The sequence below is a fragment of the Harpia harpyja genome, chromosome 12, assembly GCF_026419915.1.
Source record: "Harpia harpyja isolate bHarHar1 chromosome 12, bHarHar1 primary haplotype, whole genome shotgun sequence".
Classification (NCBI taxonomy): Eukaryota; Metazoa; Chordata; class Aves; order Accipitriformes; family Accipitridae; genus Harpia; species Harpia harpyja.
Genome location: NC_068951.1, coordinates 45390578 through 45409235, shown reverse-complemented (window position 1 = coordinate 45409235; position 18658 = coordinate 45390578). Strand labels below are relative to the sequence as shown.

The 18658-nt window shown below is 39.2% G+C and overlaps 1 protein-coding gene across 1 annotated transcript in view; it reads right to left on the bottom strand.

Annotated features, from left to right (window-relative positions):
• Nucleotides 1-18658, bottom strand: part of WWTR1 (WW domain containing transcription regulator 1) — an 84471-nt gene that overhangs the window by 16264 nt on the left and 49549 nt on the right. Inside the window, exon 3 of the mRNA XM_052802766.1 lies at nucleotides 351-550. Within this exon, the coding sequence (XP_052658726.1) occupies nucleotides 351-550 (200 nt within the window). The remainder of the gene's footprint in view (nucleotides 1-350; nucleotides 551-18658) is intronic.

Below are 18658 nucleotides of genomic sequence, written 5' to 3'. Positions count from 1 at the left end.
AAGAACATGGTCTACTACACAAACCCAAGTTAAACTGAGAATTAATCAGTGATAGTTGCTCTGGATTTATAAACAGATGCAGAGTAGAATTTGGTCCTTAAACTACTATTATAGCTGGTAAGAAAGACACCAGGTCTGTAACTCCTGACAGACAGCCATTTTGTGTTCTGTTCAATGCTAGTTTAGAGAAAAAAATGAAATGTTCTATTTATATTAGGTTTTTGGTTACCCTTACCTAAAATAATGGTTAATCTTGACAAAAGTAACAGAGCCACTAATTGTACCTGGTAAAAATTTGGATGCATTGAACTAAAGGCTCTTGAACAAAATAAGAGTATCCTTGGCGTTACCTGTCGCAGTAACTCCTCCTGACGCATCCTAATTCGCTCCCTCTCCATCTGGATTCTCTGGAGCCTCAACTTCTGCTGCTGCTGTTGTTGTGTGGTCAGTGCACTGGGCAAGTTCAACAGCCCTGGCTGTGGAGTCTGGGGAGGACGACTCTGCTGCGACATGGCTGTGCTGGGTGTTATTTGGTGCTGGTGATTCATGACTGTGGGCAAGAAAATAAATCATGGCTGGTTAAGTAGAATTGTACTTTAAGATAACAGAGGGCGTAGGACACACTGCTCATTTACAGTAGAGAGTTATTAGAATTACTGTATTTCAAATGACTGAGATTACTCCATCTGGCAAGATCTGGTACTAGTAATTGCTTAATAAATGATTTTTAATATTTCATATGTATATAAAACATGAATACTTATAGCAAGTATTTATATTCATCCTGGTATGTTCAAATGTTTACCTAATGATATGTAGTAAATGACATGCAAGTTTTTTTAACTGAAAATTCCTCTACAAACGTGTGCCTGTAATATGCAGTAAGCTAGTAAAAATGTTTTCAATCTTAACATTTTCTTTATTGACAGATATAAATTAATTATTGTAAGAATAATTACCAGCATAAATAATGAGCACTGTGTGTGTTTTCCACCACTATGAAGGAGATACACACTTTTTTCAATGACACACAGATGAGAGATGTTCCAGTTCCAGTTAAGAAGCAAACCTTGTAGGAGGTCCTGTTCCCTGGCAGGCTGTAGCCTTCCTGTATTATCATGGACGAGTCACAGTCTCTGTGTACTCATCTATAAATGAGGGTTAATATTATATCTTGCAGAAGTGTTTTAAGCACTCCTTCCCTCACAGGCACTCACACTTTACAGTAATCAAAAGCAGCTTGAGAACTGTAACTGAAGAAAAAAAGTGCATCTGATAAGATCCAGCAACAAGCTGGACTGTCAGAAGTTACAAAAACAGCACAATAAAAAGACACCAGAAACTAACAGAAGCTATATCTTTCTATAATATCCTTAACATACTTTCACTTACTTTTTCAAAGCAGGTGAAATGCAAGGAAAAGATAATTGAATTGAATCTGTACCACACTGATAAATAAAAAAGCAAAGTAGTGAGAATAACTGCTAACTCTTCTTCATAGATGTCTTTGTCACTTTTGAACAAACACTGCCCTTTTTTCAAAATGGCCTCAGCCATTCTGTGTTTCAGGATGCAGTCAGTATAAGTTAGCTATCTGAGTTCACAGTGTAAGAATTACTATCAATAGCAAAACAGTGTAACTGCAAGTTACTAATACATTATACCAGTTTCATTATCAAACTCAGCAAAAATCTTTATCAATCTTGTACTGAAATAACTGCCTAAATTCACTGCTGCTTTAAGCAGTTACATCAGACAAGAATCGAGTTTAATGAGTTCTTAAATGCAAGGCTGTATAAAATCAATCCAAAAAAGATGCCAAGTTCAGGCCTGGCATAACTCCTCTCAGGAGGTACATAAATCAGGTAAGGCTGAATTTACAATTCATGGTTTCATTTGCAAATGAAAAAGGTCTAATAAATTAGAGATTAAGGTGTCTGATTTTAGACCTGATTTAAGACAACAGAGGGATTTGTAACTCTCTCCTGTGTTCTGGATATGCAAGCACCATATCGTACAGTTAACGTCTTACAAAGAAAGCCAAAATAGTCTTTTGCACATTTGATTAACAACTGAAACTTTATCTGTTAGGGTATTCAGATTTGGAAATGACCCATTAATTTACCACCTTTGGTAGGATAGTCAAAAGGTTCATCTGGGTAATAACTCCATAGATGGCAGGTGAGAAACGGGCTAAGCAAACCTGATTTATACCTATGTAAACCAGCTAAACCCTTTCACTTGCAGACAGAAGGCTGCTGCTCAGACAGTTAATGTTGCTTAGACTGTTCATGTTACTTAACATAATCTTTTCTGGTCAAATTTAGAAACTATAAATCAGAGCAGAATTCTCTGTTGGATGGGCATTTTTATTCAGAGAACTGTTACGAAAGAAACTGCGAGTCTGTAGCTCCACAGTCACTCTGGTAATCATGCCACAAAGGTAAAATAATCATTTGGCACCTTCGACAGCAGGTATCACTTGGCCATGGAAACAGAACCACCCCTTCTCTTATTTCCCTCAGTAATAGACTTAGAAGAAACAGGAGGAAATTGAGGCAGAGAGGGGAAACCGCATAGCCTCTGCTTGTACCTCCTTTTTATTTTTGAGTAAAATGTATCAGTTCCCAGCAATGCAACCTAATACCTTTAGTGAACCACAGAGTGAACAGTTCTTTCTTCTTCCCCACTTTCACATTTCCAGTAAAAAACACACACAGTACCTAAAGCCAGTCTGGATTACAAGTGGTAGCCATGTACTGCTTTAAAAATTGACATTTTCCACAAGGATTCCTTCACTAATGGGGCAATAGCATCATTAACAAAGCTCTTACCTTTCAACAAGAACACCCCAGATACTAAAATACTCTCTAGAAGAGATACAGTATTTTTCTGTCCAAAGGACTAAGATTTGTATCTTCCTTTTTATCTTTCACTCATTGTTCTTACCGTATGAGAACTGAAATCTCAACTCAGTTCTATGCTTCTCAGACCTGAACATACTTACACTGTGTACACATCTGACCTTAAAGGATACAGTACAGCAAGCACTGTTAGAAGTGTGCATTGAAAGAAATGGGTTGATGATTTTCCAGCCTGGATCAAATGTATGATACCCATACAATGCAAAGTGCTGAACTTAACTCACTCTGCCAGTTCCAAGTTAAAAATTTTTTTGAAAGGTTGACTTTATGCTAGCCAGCTTTCTGCCAAATCAGGTACTGTCTTGTCTTTCTGCAGCTGCAGTAACGCAGGTACACAGGCATTAGGCCAGCATAAACTTTGCCCTGCTTTGTTTGACAGAAATATTTACTTGTGCTCACATCAAATCTGAACCAAATTTTTCCTTCTGGGTGATATACTATCACACAGGTCCAGCATGTAAAGACTATAGAACCATTTGAGAGTGCAGCTGCATGGTATTTTAGCTTCAGTGGCAAATCCAGCTCAAGAAATAATCCAAGTTAAAAGCAGGCCTGCAGTAATATAACCTTTTCACGGATTCAGTTTATGTGTGGTCCACAAACAGCTGTATCCACACAAATGACATCATGCTTCCACATGAAACCAGAGTGTTGCCGTTTTATCACCTCTTCCACACCCATCTGCTTGTTCCTGCCCACATGCTACCCCTTTACTGAGCTGGCAAAAGCATTTTTGTGGCCACACAGCAAACTAAAAATTGCCCAGGGATAAAAAGAAGGTATTTTCTGACTAGATCAGTTCCCAGCAAAAGTAACTGGGTAGCTATGAAACTGTTTATGTGCAACCAACATAGGAATCCAGGTGGGAAGAATAAGCTGGTTGCAGGAAAGACAGACCAAAGCCAGCACTGATCAGTAACTTTTCAGTGGTAAAAAACCCGAAAGGTTAGCAAGCTGCAGTGCTGATGGGAAAGGTAGGAATGAGAGCTGGGTGCAGACATCAAACAACTTTCACAGTGGAAAACAGTATGTGGACCCATATTTTAAGATGCAGTGAATCTAGTCTTATTCACATTAAATAAGTAAGAACTATTATAAGTACAATTATATAAATTATATCAGTGTAAATCTGGTGTTAAATTGCCAGGACCATAAGCACTTAGGCAGGACTTCAACTCTTCTCATTTACAAAAGCATGTGCTTAAATTTTTGGCATGTCAATGGTTGAGTGAATAGAACAACCATGGTAAGAATCCAGGCTGGCTCAAGGATTACCACAATATAGTAAGCTCTCTGTAAGAAAATTGCTTTCATGTAAGCAGCACATGCAAATGATAGAACCAGGCAAAGTTAAGTAAAGATTAATAGACTGTACCGTGTGTCTGGCATACACTCAGGGCTAGGGCATGAGTTGTAGTACTATTTGTCATGACTATTTGTTGCCTTTGCTATATAAAATACTCCCTCTTCTTCATCAGCTGATCTGTACCTATGTTGTATCACAGCTGAAATTATACATGCAAGAAGGCAAAGAACAAGACAAGATGAAAATGCTGAGGAATATTTCTCCCTGAGCTATGGTCCCCAATAACCCTCCAAGTCATTTCTTCTCATGGGGACAGACAGAATGCTTTGGTCCAATGAACTCTGTATCTTGGAGTAAATTACTTTTCTTTCAAGCAATACTACCCATTGTTACATACCATCAAGGAACTACAGGAAGCTCAGTACAATGAGTAAAGTAAGCATTCCCACACCTTGATATTAGGAGTAGAAATTATGTCAAACCAAATCTCCTACAAGTCAAGTATGCCGTAAGTATGTGATCATATTTCTAAGAAACAACAAAAATCCATTTTACTTCCAAAAAAAGTTATTTACGTCATCTGGGTTTGATAAAGCTATAGCTATGGTGAAGTTTTACAAGTTTCAGTGCAAGAGATTCACAGAAGGCAAATGAGTAGGTAGGAGCTATCCTCAGCCAATTCCACCACCTGCATTACTTGGCTCTGCTCCTCTTTCAGGCAGTGCCTTTCTCCTCACAGGTTTGTCAGTCTAAATCTCTGGTCCACAGAAAAACAGATCTGTTCAAAACTACCACTAATTGGAATGGCTTTTAAAGAACCATTGATTTGGGTCATAGAGACAAACTTACTGAAGGTCATTTGAACCCGCTGACACTGCATTTTTCTCCAGCATACACTGCTTCAAGAAAAAAATGGGATTCAGGTAACTCTCCATTCAGTTTGAATACCAGACACCCACTTTCACAGCAGCCTGAACTGGACAGACTCAGAAACATTAAGTATAGAGGAATCATGTATCTGTGCTTTCAAACAAGTACAGACAGTTTTGTCAAGGTATCTGGATAGAGTATGTTTATGATAAAGTCTAACTTAAAATGGAGCGCTAAATTGATATGGTGATAAAAATCCATTTTCTTTTTTTAATGTCAATAAAAACCAGTTTATAAATACACAGGTGCTAAAGCCCAGGTTTTGATCCTACCAACTGCATAACAGCATCATTCCACTTGAATTATTCTTGAGTGCAATCACAATAATGTCCCATAAGCAAATTTAGGACATATGTGGTCTACTTTTGTGAAGTCAAATCTAGTTTTTGAGCATGTGCATGAACACATATAATGCACATTAAGTTAGTCTAACCTAGCTCTAAACAAATATTAACTGGAAATGAAAATAGTATAAAACACAAAGACTGTTAAGTGATTCTTTTTTAATATCTATTTTAGAAAGCAAAATGAAACCAAAACCTGGGGCATTCTGCAGCACTTCCCACAACAACTGCTGCATTCAGCTGCTCTAAAAATATATCCTAAGGGTCAAAATGTTACATGTACAGTAATGAAACAGCTGACTCTGGGAACTAGCTGAAGAGTAATTAAATCATGGCAGATTTGCAAGTACTGTTTTGCATTGGTTCCACTGAAAGGCACTGAAATTAATATGAACAAGTCTTCAGTTAATGTGTTAAGTTTTAGGGCTTTCCTATACCAGCAGTTCACACGTGATGGCATGTGGAACGTGTCCTCTGCAAAACAGTCTGTCCAAATGGTCCTCCAGACTTTTGAAAAGCACTGCCCCTCACCTTCCTGGTGCCTTTCACCACCTGAAGCCTGGGTCATATGAAATGCAGCATATCATCTCCCGTTTGAAACAGCCCCACAGGATAAACCACGAGGCCAAAGACATGTTGTGCACAGATGATGAAGTGCTTGCTCCTTTTCCCCTCAGTCAATAGCCACCTTGCAGCCACTGACACTTTCCTCAGCACAGTTCTTGGCCCGTATTAGGTGATTTGGGCACTAAAAAACTCCATACAGTTTGTGCACTAGCAAATACCCATAGGCAGCAGATAAATCCTTTATCTGTGTCATGTTTCCCTGTGTCATGGTTAAACCCCAGCCAGCAACTAAGCACCATGCAGCCACTTGCTCACTGCCCCCGACTCAGTGGGATAGGGGAGAGAATCAGGAAAAAGAGTAAATCTCATAGGTTGAAATACAGTTTAATAGGACAGAAAGGAAGAAAATAATAATAACAATAATAATAATGACAATAATAATAATAATAAAAGAATTGGAATGTACAAAACAAGTGATGCGCAATGCAATTGCTCACCACTCACCAACCGATGCCCAGTTAGTTCCCGAGCAGCGATTCCCCCAGGCCAACTTCCCCCAGTTTATATACTGGGCATGATGTCACATGGTATGGAATATCCCTTTAGCCAGTTTGGGTCAGCTGCCCTGGCTGTGTCCCCTGCCAACTTCTTGTTCCCCTCCAGCCTTCTTACTGGCTGGGCATGAGAAGCTGAAAAATCCTTGACTTAGTACAAACACTACTTAGCCACAACTGAAAACATCAGTGTGTTATCAACATTCTTCTCATCCTAAATCCAAAACATAACACCATAGTAGCTACTAGAAAAGAAAATTAACTCTATCCCAGCTGAAACCAGGACACACTGCTTGCTCAGTTCCCTGTCATTCTCCTCATTGTGCAGGAAACCAGCTGACTCACTGGCCTCACATTAATAGAAATTCTTGAGCTTGAGGTTGTGTGTGAACATGCACACATGCTTGTTGCCTGTGACTGGGGCACTGCAGTAAGCAATACATTTTCCAGGACAAGAGAGGGGTGCAGAATGTACTCCCAAGGAGGCAGAATACAAGAAAAAAGTTCAAAGAGCTATTGCCTGCAGAAGAGCACCACTGCTACAGCTGTGCTAGACAATACTCTGCAAACACAGAATTAGCAATATAAAGATCTCACTTTGTATACAGAACTGACCACAGAAGATAAAGATGAGAAATCTGTGGAAAGATTTTATTATCTCACTGGGAAAAGCATAAAAAAAATGAATGGGACAGTATTACTGGGAATAATCCCCTAAAGTGATACAGGTGTAGTAGATACACTACAGAGACTGTAACTTATGGGTAATCTTAAATACATGAAGAGTCCCTGATTCAAGACAGAAAACATTCAGAGAAAGCATGACTGTGGCTCTCAAGAAAACAATATAACTGATAGCAAAATGTCTTCAAGTACCAGGGAAAATCTAACTGAAACACCCAGGAAAATGAAGAAAACAGTTACAGCCAGTAGTGCTGAACAAGCATATCAGCTCCAGCTGAAGGAGCTGTGAATTAAGAAAAAGGCTGACTGAGAACATAGCCTGGTAACCACAGGAAGATATTGGTGAAAATTTCCAGGTTGTACACAACAGTCAAAAGACTATGAGGAACAGAACCACTTTAAAATTTTTGGTACCAGAGATACCCTTGGGCATCTCATAGTTTTGTGTAAATGTAGCAATTGTCAGTATCAGTCATTTTCAGTGAAGAAGTCAGCAATTGCACAAGCAAGTCCAGTACTTCTCATATTAAGCTATCCAAAGACACTGTATGGGCTGCTGATTTACCCAAGACAAAAGTTCTTCCTGTTTATGGTGTTAAGAATAGCATCCAGCATTGATATCCTCCAGATAAGCCAGGAGTGAAATGCAGTAAATTTTCAAAGTATTAACTATATGGTTTGTTCAGAGTGCAGATTAGTTTTACTATTTACACAGATCAGTACCAGCTGCATCGAACAGGCATGGATTAGTCCTGTGCTATACCCAGGGCCAGTTTGGGTCTCAAGGCAGCTTTATTACCTGTAGGTGGTGCAAAGCCCACACCAATAAATCCTTCTGGACCTTGTGGAAAGCATGCAGGATATCTAAACCATCTTTGCAACATGCTTCCAGAATCAGGTGTTGTGGAGAGTATAGCACAGGGATGCTAGTGTGTCATCCAGCATGACTTCTCCAGAGGCATGTAGATGTCATCTGATCCCCAGGTTAAGTCTCCTGGAACCCACAGACTGCAGTGCAGAGGCACCCACTTCATTTTGTGGAAGTGTATTAGCACCAGCTTTGAAAGGATCATTATCAGATCTGGGCTAGATCTTCATACAATTCCAGATTTGGGATTCTCTGCATAATGCTCTCAAGACAAAGAAAGATGACTATACTACCAGAATGCAGACAACCTTATACTGAAAACTGCAGCTTCCTACATCAATAGCCATTATCTCTGAGAAATTCTGACCTGAGAAAATCAGAAGACCTAAAGAAATGTCCAGGTCAAAGAACATAAAGTCTACCAATGACGAATGATCTTTCCATGTTCCCTGCAAACCTAGTGGCAGTGGAATACTTGAGACAAATGATGCACAGAAAGGAAATGCGGTGATGTTACACACAAAGCCAGAGGCACAGAGACAGGCAGTGGCAGTCCTAATGCAAAACCCACAGCACTTGTAATCCTCCTAAACGAACTATCGGCCCAGAAATCCTGCAGTTTAGCAGAGCAGTTAAAGCTACTGAATGATGCTTCAGAAAACCTAATGCAGTAGTGCTGCACAAACTGCAACTAAAAGCATTTGCCATTAGAGTTCTGACAGATGGGGAAAAGGGACTTCTTGGTGAAGTGAACGATTCCACTAGGAAGATAGCTGGCTACAAGGCTTTGAGATGTTTGGCAGAAATCTGCATGTGGTGTACAGTGTATGCGAGTACACAAAGCAAATCCAACAATTTCGAGCTTACTGGGCATAGGTGGTTCAACATAGTGCAAATATGCAGTAAGTCCATCCAGTTTTTTAAAACTGCAGTTGTCCTGCTGTGGCGGATTGGGCCCCCCAGCAGCCAGCAACTAAGCCTCCATGCAGGCAGTCACTCAGTTCCTGCCCCTGCCAGCAGGATGGGGGAGAGAATTGGAAGAGCAAAAGCAAGAAAAACTTGTGGGCTGAGATAAAGACAGTTTAAGAAGTCAGGCAAAGCTGCACACACAAGCAAAGTGAAATAAAGTATTTATTCACGACTTCCCATCAGCAGGCAGATGTTTAGCCGCTTCCTGGAAAGCAGGTACTCAGCACATGTAAGGGTTACTTGGGATGCTGTAACTATGAATGTCTCCCCTTCCTCCTCCTTTCCTTGACCTTTTATTGCTGAGCATGGCATCATATGGTATAGAATATCCCCTTAGGCAATTCAGATCAGCTGTCTCAGCAGCATCACCTCCCAATTTCTTGCGAAGCCCCAGCCTACTTGCAGTGTGGAGGGGAAACAGTGGGAAAAAACAGAAAGCCGCAACACTCTGCAAGCTGCAAGCTCTGCTCAGGCGTAGCAGTAAGGCTGGTGTGTTGTCAACACTGTTTTAGTCACAAATCCAAACACAGCACCACAGGGGCTGCTATGAAATTAAGTCCATCCCAGCCAAGCCCAGTACAAATGCAGGGTGAGTGCATAGCACTTGCATAGTAAACTAAATGCTTCTGTAAAATACTTTCTGTTCAGATGCAGTACTGATCCGATGTACTCTTCAGTACCTTTCAGTCAGGATGCTGGAAACTAGTAATTCAAAAGGAATATTAAAAAAATCCTTAAGCTCTACCTGAATTCAAGTCTGGGTAAAAAAAGGAAACCACATCTGGACGCAAATGCACATACTGTAGCTCCACTGAGCTGGCTTCACTGCTGGAGAGGAGACTGCAGGTGTTTCCTAATGTCTCAAACTTTCTGACTGCACGGGGAGACTATGGCAAGGTACCTCTGGGAATAAACCAAAATACACTAGCGAGTGATTTGTGTTTTGCTACATATGAAAAATAACTTCATCCCATACTAATCTTATTATAGATAGCATCTTTACATATTGCAAAGGCAAAGGATCTGCTCATATCAGTCCTGTGTATGCTTCTCCACATTTCATGACAGAAAATACGATTATTTCCTTTCACTGTCTCAAAAAATATTGAAGTTTCCAACGTATGTAGTCCTGGAATGATACAATTAATATGACTGGACCTTCCACAAAAGAAGTTAAAACCAAGGTTCAGATTTGCTGGAAACCTTTCTTTGTGACCTGTTTTTTATTGCAAGTCATTACATACTTTTACCTATTCTATGCTTGCAAAAATGACACTGAAGTTTACAAGTCTGTACAAATTAAAACACCACCCTACACAGGGCAATTCCAAACGTCTCAACAGAGAATCCAATTCTTGCTATTATCAACCTCTAGTTTATATATTGGTAATGAAGTCTGCTTTTACAGGTAATTACCTGCATCTTCCTAGACATTTTCTTTACAGAATCAACACCATTAAAATCTGTAGTCACATGTGTCTCCCATACAATTGTGCCAACACTTATGATCACTTAAAATGACTTCCCTCTTCTTTCTCTATCCCATCCCCCTCTGTATTTTCTATGCACAACATTATATGTAACATCAGGTAGGTTTTATCCTGCAATGCTATCTACTTGGGCAAAAACCAGCATCCAGGCAGAACTCCAGTCTCCTCAAAAGAAGTGTGGAAAAGTATGATATAGTTATTACAGGACCAAGACTTCTCACTGCTTTTGCATTTTCCACTGTGTGAGTTTTTCAAACAACAAGAAAAAAAAATTGGAATAAACAGTAAATTGCTTTTCTTAACGGTAGAGCTACAATTGGAATGCATGGGGAAAACAAAAAAATATAATACCTGGAATATTTGAAGCGTGTTTGATATGTCTGATATTGTCTAGATTTCAATTAATAGTGAATCTTTAAATACACCAGTTGGAATGAAAGGAACCCAACAATCAAAAAATTACCCCTGTGCTATATAGCTTAGTTTGAGAAAAGTTTTCTACCTAACTGCTTTTCCTGGAACTAGTCAACTGAACCAGAACTGAACTCCTGTACTGAACAGTTCAGTAACACTGTTTTTGAATATAGCTGGTAACTCTGTCACTAAAGATTTGAATGAGTCCAGTGAAGTCAAAGGAAATTCTTGTGTCAACTCCAGCGAGCAACTTAACAATAAAATGACATTCTACAAATCTCTGTTCCTTATGATATAATCGTATGGCACCTTTGTTGGGCTATTTATGCAGTTTTATTAATGCCTGCTATTATTTATATTTGAATTCTGAATTTGTATTTGAATGCTATGAGGAACATAATGGAGTTTGGGTTAAAAAAGAAAAACCTGCAGTTCATGCTCCAACTTGACTACCCAATATGAATACTGATTTCAGTACAATGACACTCATCTAATAAATCAGTGACACTTTAACAACTCTTTTCAGCCTGTGGTCTGGGGAGCCTTAGGACCTCTGGACTGTTTTTGAGAGGTCAAAGGTAACTAAGGAAAATCAACTCATCTTCAGTAAGCTTAAATTCACTAGGCAGGATTTGGCACTCCCAGTGTAACATTTCTGAGGTTCTGCAAACAAAGGAAAAATATAAAAAACTCAAATCTACCACTCTATAGTAAAGGAGATTAGATATAACATAGCAGGTGAAAAGTATTCACCATTCTAGCAGACAGACTCAGGGCGGCCTTGAATTCAGTTCTCTTGGGGAAAAACAAATTTATTTTGCAAAATGAAGTAAGTCTCTTCAATAAGCAGCATTACACAATTTTCCAGCTCAAATGAAAGTGAGTAAAAATGTGGAGTTAAGTTCCAAACCTGGATGGACTATGTGGCCACAGTTTCATTGCAGTCCATGGAATTACATATTTAGTTCACATCTCAAGTTAGACCTATGTAATTTTCTTTTCCCAGTTAGATGAAAAATGAAAAAAATCTTTTATTGCTTTTGTTTGCTTTTAAATTAATGATATTCTAGTGAATTAGGTTTTCTGACATTGTAGAAGACCTTTCTGTTGATGACTTTGCTGGATATATACTAAGCAAGGATTATTTTGTGGGCAAGAGACTCTGCAAGTTGCAGAAGACAAAACACGCAAGTATAAATTGTTTCTGACATACACGTTGAACTGATTGTACCAACTTTTATTATTTTAGTGTCAGAAGTGTCTGGATGCAACTGTGGATCTTTTTCTCTACTCTGTTTATAGGCAGTCCAGCGCCTAATTCATATGAACTGGCCAGCGTCAGGTGTCACGCAACACAGTCTGATGAAAAACAAATGTCTATAGAGGTTAAAAAAAAAAAAAAAAAAAAGAACGAACGCAGCCATATTACAGTTTTGACTTAGTCACGACATTGTGAAGAAAAAAAGACTAGACTCCCCTCCTTTTCTCTCTCTGCTTCTGCCAACAAAGAACTGCTTGTTTCATTCATTTCCCAGAAACAGCATTAGCCTTCCAACAAGGTCAGCAAAAAATGCTGCTTTTCAGTTCTGGTGCATTTTGTTCCAAAAATCTGTAAAGTATTAAACCAAAAAGTTGTACTATCCCAGCGCACAGAGACTCCTTTATTCAGATTTCTGGGCTGAAAATAGCTACACAGAAATTTCTCAACAGTTTCAACTGTTATGTTAAGTTCTGTGATATTCACATTTAACTCATCTTTCCCATCTTCAATGATTCAAGCTTAAAAAATACCCATGAACAACCTGCAGGTGCAGCATCAAAGCTATGATTTAGCAGGAAGTTATTTAAAAGATTAGAGATTTACTCTGTAAGCACTTTTAGCAATAAATCAGTAACAACAAATAACGGTGAGGGCTGCTTGACTGGAGAGACAGCTTTAATGCTAATGACCAATAACTGATGACCATTATTATTTAAAATATTTATTAAATTATTTTTACTTTTGTTTCATGCAATCTTCAGCTTTTGCATTTCATTCACCTTGAAACTATGAAAATGACACTCCGCTATTGCCCTGGCACATGTTTGGATTACTAATCTTGAAGGGAAATGCTGACACCAAAAGGAACTTCTTTGTGTTAAAATTAAGAATTACTAGATTTTGAAACAATACCAACATCTCTCTTGAACACATCAACCATTAACATTTCAGATTTACTAGATAGTCAGTTGCTGGTTTAAAGGTGTGTGTCCTTTGAGCTATCTGGATTTAATTTACCCGATACTGAAGTTAATTCCTATTAGTCTCTGGAAATATTAGCCAGTATCCTTAAAACATAAATAAAATTACTCCATTTGAAATCTGCCTGATAAATTACTTCTTAGAGGTTTTAATTGCAAATAACAAAAACCACCCCCCATTCTTCGTTCTTTTCCAGAGCTGTGTCATAAAACTCTCATTCCCACAGAATGTGCAAGTCCTCTACAATGCTTTCAGCTCTCCTGTAAGTATTATTTCATCAAGCAGAAGCAGGTGCCAAAATTATTCACATTGACCACAACTGAATTGTGTCTGCTTCTTTCAGGATATCCAGTAATTAAAAATGACCTGGAACAGGAAGCCTTTTCACTGTGCAGGTGGTGTGAGGGTATGGGCTACACTGAGGGAAAAACACCTTCCTCTCAATGTTACATATTTGTAGCCAAATTTCCAGCCAATGCAAACCAAGCCTTGCAAGACCTAGACCATTTCGTGTATGCTAGTTATCACTAAAATATATACCACCTGTTTTTAAACACTTTGGGATCTGCGTTCTTATCTCCAGAGACTCACTTTAACATGGTAACCAAAACTGCATTTTATCATCCTCGAAACAATAGTAGCTATACCTCTTTTATCATGGCAGGATGTGGAAACTTTGGTTCATGTGTTTATTGCTCTTAAGACAGGATTATTGCATTGTTTTATTGGTTGGATTTCCTGGCTGATTAAAAAAAATGAAAGCAGAGGCAAAATGGCATAACTCCCAGTTGTATCCAGACCCAATTAAATTACCATTAGCAATACAGCTGAAAGCTAAACTTTTTAGATTCATGGAAAAAATTCTACAACACAAACAGTTGTCAGTGTAAAGAGGCTCTTCATGTTAAATTCTACTGTGTAATATGTAATATCTTTCCCCTTAGAGAACCAGTCTATTTAACAGTTAAAACTATCCTGCTTGTATCACTTGGGTCATGCCTGCTGGTGGATCTTGATACAGGAAGCTTCTAAGGTAAGGAGCTTTCTCATTCAGTAGGACAAAAAAAAATAATCAAATAGTTCTTCATCTGGAGTTTGACACAGGAAGTTAATATGGTTGAACTCTCAGGATCAGTACATACAATGACCCTAAACAAATTAACTTTAGGCTTTCTACTGTTTTACGCCTGACCTGCTTGATCTATAAAATGGAGATAAGTATTACCAGCTTCTACCAAAGATGTGCCATGATGTTTTATTTTTCTTATACTCTATTATTTACACACGATCTGATCAGGTGAAAGTGCAGGTGTCAAGTGCAAACAAAAGTACATGTAGCACCTTCCTCTCCCTGCCAGAAATTGTTCTCTATTCTTAAGTGTGTATTACACATTCTGAAACTCCACCACCCAGTGTTGACGATACAACACCCATTGTCTTTATGGTGCCAGCCTCCTACCTGATGAAAGCATGAGAATTCTACCAGGACCCTCTAATCTGTCACAAAGGTTTTCAAGATCTGATAGCATAAAGCCCTGAGCACCTGGTCTGATCTCATAGCTGACTGCTTTGAGCAGGAGGTTGGGTTGGAGTTCTCCCAAGGCCCCTTCCCACCTGAATTATTCTGATGGCTACAACCTTACATTTTGCAAGGCCCCATCCCTCAGCCATGTGGGAAAACTCATCCAGCTTCTTTCCTTACCTCAGAATAGGCATCCTTACTTTTGCAAGCTCATAACATTATTACTTACCTTCTAGCAGCTGTCCCTCAATTCATTACACCTGAATGCGTTCACAGTTTCTTATAATACCCCTCTGAGGATGCCACTAGCAGCTAACTGATAAAAAACAAGCAGTGCAGAAATAAATTAAAACAACCTGCCCCAATGTGCTGGGTTTGGCTGGGAGAGAGTTCATTTTCTTCATAGTAGCTCCTATGGGGCTATGTTTTGGATTTGTGCTGAAAACAGTGTTGATAACACAGGGGTGTGTTAGTTACTGCTGAGCAGTGCTTACACAGAGCCAAGGCCTTTTCTGCTTCTCACCCCACCCCACCAGCAAGCAGGCTGGGGGGAGCACAAGAAGTTGGGAGGGGACACAGCCAGGACAGCTGACCCCAACTGACCCAAGGGATATTCCAGACCATATGATGTCATACTCAGCCTATAAAGGTGGGGGAAGAAGGAGGAAGGGGGGATGTTCGGAGTGATCGTGTTTGTCTTCCCAAGTCACCGTTACTTAGTGTGATGGAGCCCTGCTTTCCTGGAGATGGCTGAACACCTGCCTGCCCATGGGAAGTGGTGAATTAATTCCTTGTTTTGCTTTGCTTGCGTGCGCGGCTTTTGCTTTACCTATTAAACTGCCTTTATCTCAACCCATGGGTTTTCTCGCTTTTACCCTTCTGATTCTGTCCCCCATCCCACTGGGGGGGGAGTGAGCGGCTGCGTGGGGCTGAGCTGCCGGCTGGGGTTCAACCATGACACCCAGATACAGACAGAGTATGGGAACACTGGAAACCTCAGGAATTAGAATGTTAAGCATCTTTATGATTTTTTTTTTTCCCTCAAATACACGTATTACTGAATTCATTTTGACAGAACCTGAGAGAACATATAGTTATGAGGTATTATGTCAGTGTTCAGATTTAAGAGTGATCCAGGTACATCTTCTGAAGGCAGGATTAGCTGGGCCAATAGACACTATGCACTAAGATAATAATTTACAAGTTATGAAATTACCAAGTTATCAACCATCATCATAGGACAGCCCAGGTTGCAAGGGACCTTGAAAGATCATCTTGACCAAACTTACATGGAAAATAATAGATTATGAGGGAAAAACCAGATATGGTAAGAGAAGATGGCTCAGCTCTAATGCATAAGGGATCTATACAAACACAGCTCTGCTTGTCTCTTTGCTTCACCCCTTGTCAATTCTTTCCTGACAGCCAGCTCATACATGACTGCAGCTTTTAAAAGCCTTTCCACCCATCAATCCCATCTCTATGCAAAGTCTGATGAGTCACACAAGTTCTCTTGTGTACCAGAAGTGGAAAATGCAAAGTGGTAAACCAGGTATGCATTTCTGTTATTGCTGATGCTGGACTGTCCACTGTGAAGAGAGGCAAAGATGACAGTGGTAGCCAGGGACTAGGGAGCATCAGGGACGTCCAGCCTGGTTGGATTTCGGTGAGTTTAGTTAGACCAAACACACATTTTAATCACAGTTTCTAGTTAGATAAATTGAAAGCCCCTATCCACACCCAAATAAACTCAAAGGCATTTTACAAAGTTGCAGAGCGCCCAAAACTCTCAAACCACCAAACTCCGGGCACTACTTAAGGCGCAGCTTAGTCACTCACACAGGACCTCGAATAACTGTGCCTTGCAGTCTGCAACTGGTAAATACCAGTTGTAAGGCCTAAATTCTACAACCGACTGTACCATGATGTATGCCACTTTACCCAGAAGGCCTTCTGAGGTTTTTTGCAGATAGACTGTATTCTTTTTGTACAAGCTTTTTAAGGAACTCATGCATATAAATTCAAGCTATTTTATATAGAAAACATAAATACTATCAGAGGGTTTTATCATTTTATGTCAAAATAAGTTGCAAACTGTTAAACTTGAAAAACATTTAAATGAAGACCAGATTGTGCTCACCAACCGGATGAAGAGTACAATCACAAAAGAAATCTCTTTAAAACAGTTCGAAGGAAGCAGGATGAAAATAACAATGGTTTTGAGTGTTGCATAATGTAGCACAGAGAAAGACTACATAACAAGCAGAATTTAATTAAAAATTGTTACAAAGAAACTCTTATAAGGATCTTATTTTTTCCCCTTAATCTTGCTACACATAGCCAAAAACCATCCTCCAGAATCTTCTTACACCAGTGACTGCCATTAAGGCAGAATAGCTTCCCTAGCTTGGACTTAGGCACTTCCAGAGAACAATTTAGTCATTTAAGTCAGGCAGGAGTTTAACCATTAGCTTAGGCGCAATGCAAATGCTCTCTCCTTCCTTTCATTCACAGGAAGTCCATGGAGCTCCATCTCCTAATTCAGGGACCTCGGTTAGATGCCTAAAATAAGGGTGCACAAATACCCCTCCTTCCACAAATGGTCTTTGATTCTACCACAGTAACGAAGTTGACTGGCAATAGATAGTTAATACCTTATCAATCAGCTGAAAAAGACTATGTTTCAGAATGGGCAGAAAACTAATACACGTGCAGATTCAGCACCAAAGTAAATGGGTTTTATGAAGTACTTATGAAGACGCAAAAAATAGAGTGATTCTGTCTGTCTTCAGTGAGAGGCTGATCATTTTCCCTGTTGAATTCCAACAACAAAACATATAGTTAAAAGATTCCTGTTGATGTTGTCCTTTCCTTAGCATATCCATCTACAAACTGTCTTAGAAGAAGAACAAAGGTAAAATATTTAGAAAAAGCAGACTGACAAGTCTGAATGTATGCTAACCTGCAACAATATGCTTTCAATCTCTGGGATAAATTTCCCTTTTCATTCATGAAACTTCACTGAATTTAGTGGTGGTGTGTAAATGAGCATAGAAACCTGTCTAGCATGTATTAGTTTTCTGTAAATTTAACAAGATGCATCAAAGGAAGAAATACCTTCAGATGCCTTTGTTATGTAACATTTAAAAAGCAATGCTTTAAATGTTAGTGACAAAACTAACACCGCTGAAGCTATAAGAAAACCAGTATGTGTAGCTCATAAATAGACAACATAAAACCACACTAAGAAAAAAGGTAGAAAAATACAGCAGATTTTTTAAGGTATGTCTACTAATTTCAGTCAACCTTCACTATGTTTCTCTATGTCTCAAGCATAGGCATACTATGATTTGGTATCACTTAGTCACACTCTGTGATTTTGATAGAATGTTTATAAGTGCCTTTGTACACTTTCCAGCAAATATTGCTGAAAGGAGTTTATAAACCAAAGCAACAAACTGTACAGAACAGACCATATTTTCCATCTCTTCAGAAGAAGCAAAGCAAGGAAAACACATGTGTTAGCAATTGGAAGTGCAGACCAGTATGCAGACCTGGAATACTTAAATCCTTTTCTTTTAAGTGGCTCATCTTCAAAAGAAAAACTTCTTTTAATTCCTACAGTACCAAAAAATGCTAAGGCAAAAGACAGATGCATAGACTTCATTTGCTAAAAAGTTACAAAATTATGGCCAGAAGAGTGGCTTAACTGGGTATCCAGTTTCCATTTCTCCTCTGATGTCTGTAAGATGTTGGCACAATCACTTTTGGCTTAGAGGTCTGACTGCCAGACCAACAAATTGCTCACTTCAATGTCTCAGCAGACCCAAGAAAGCAGGTTTAG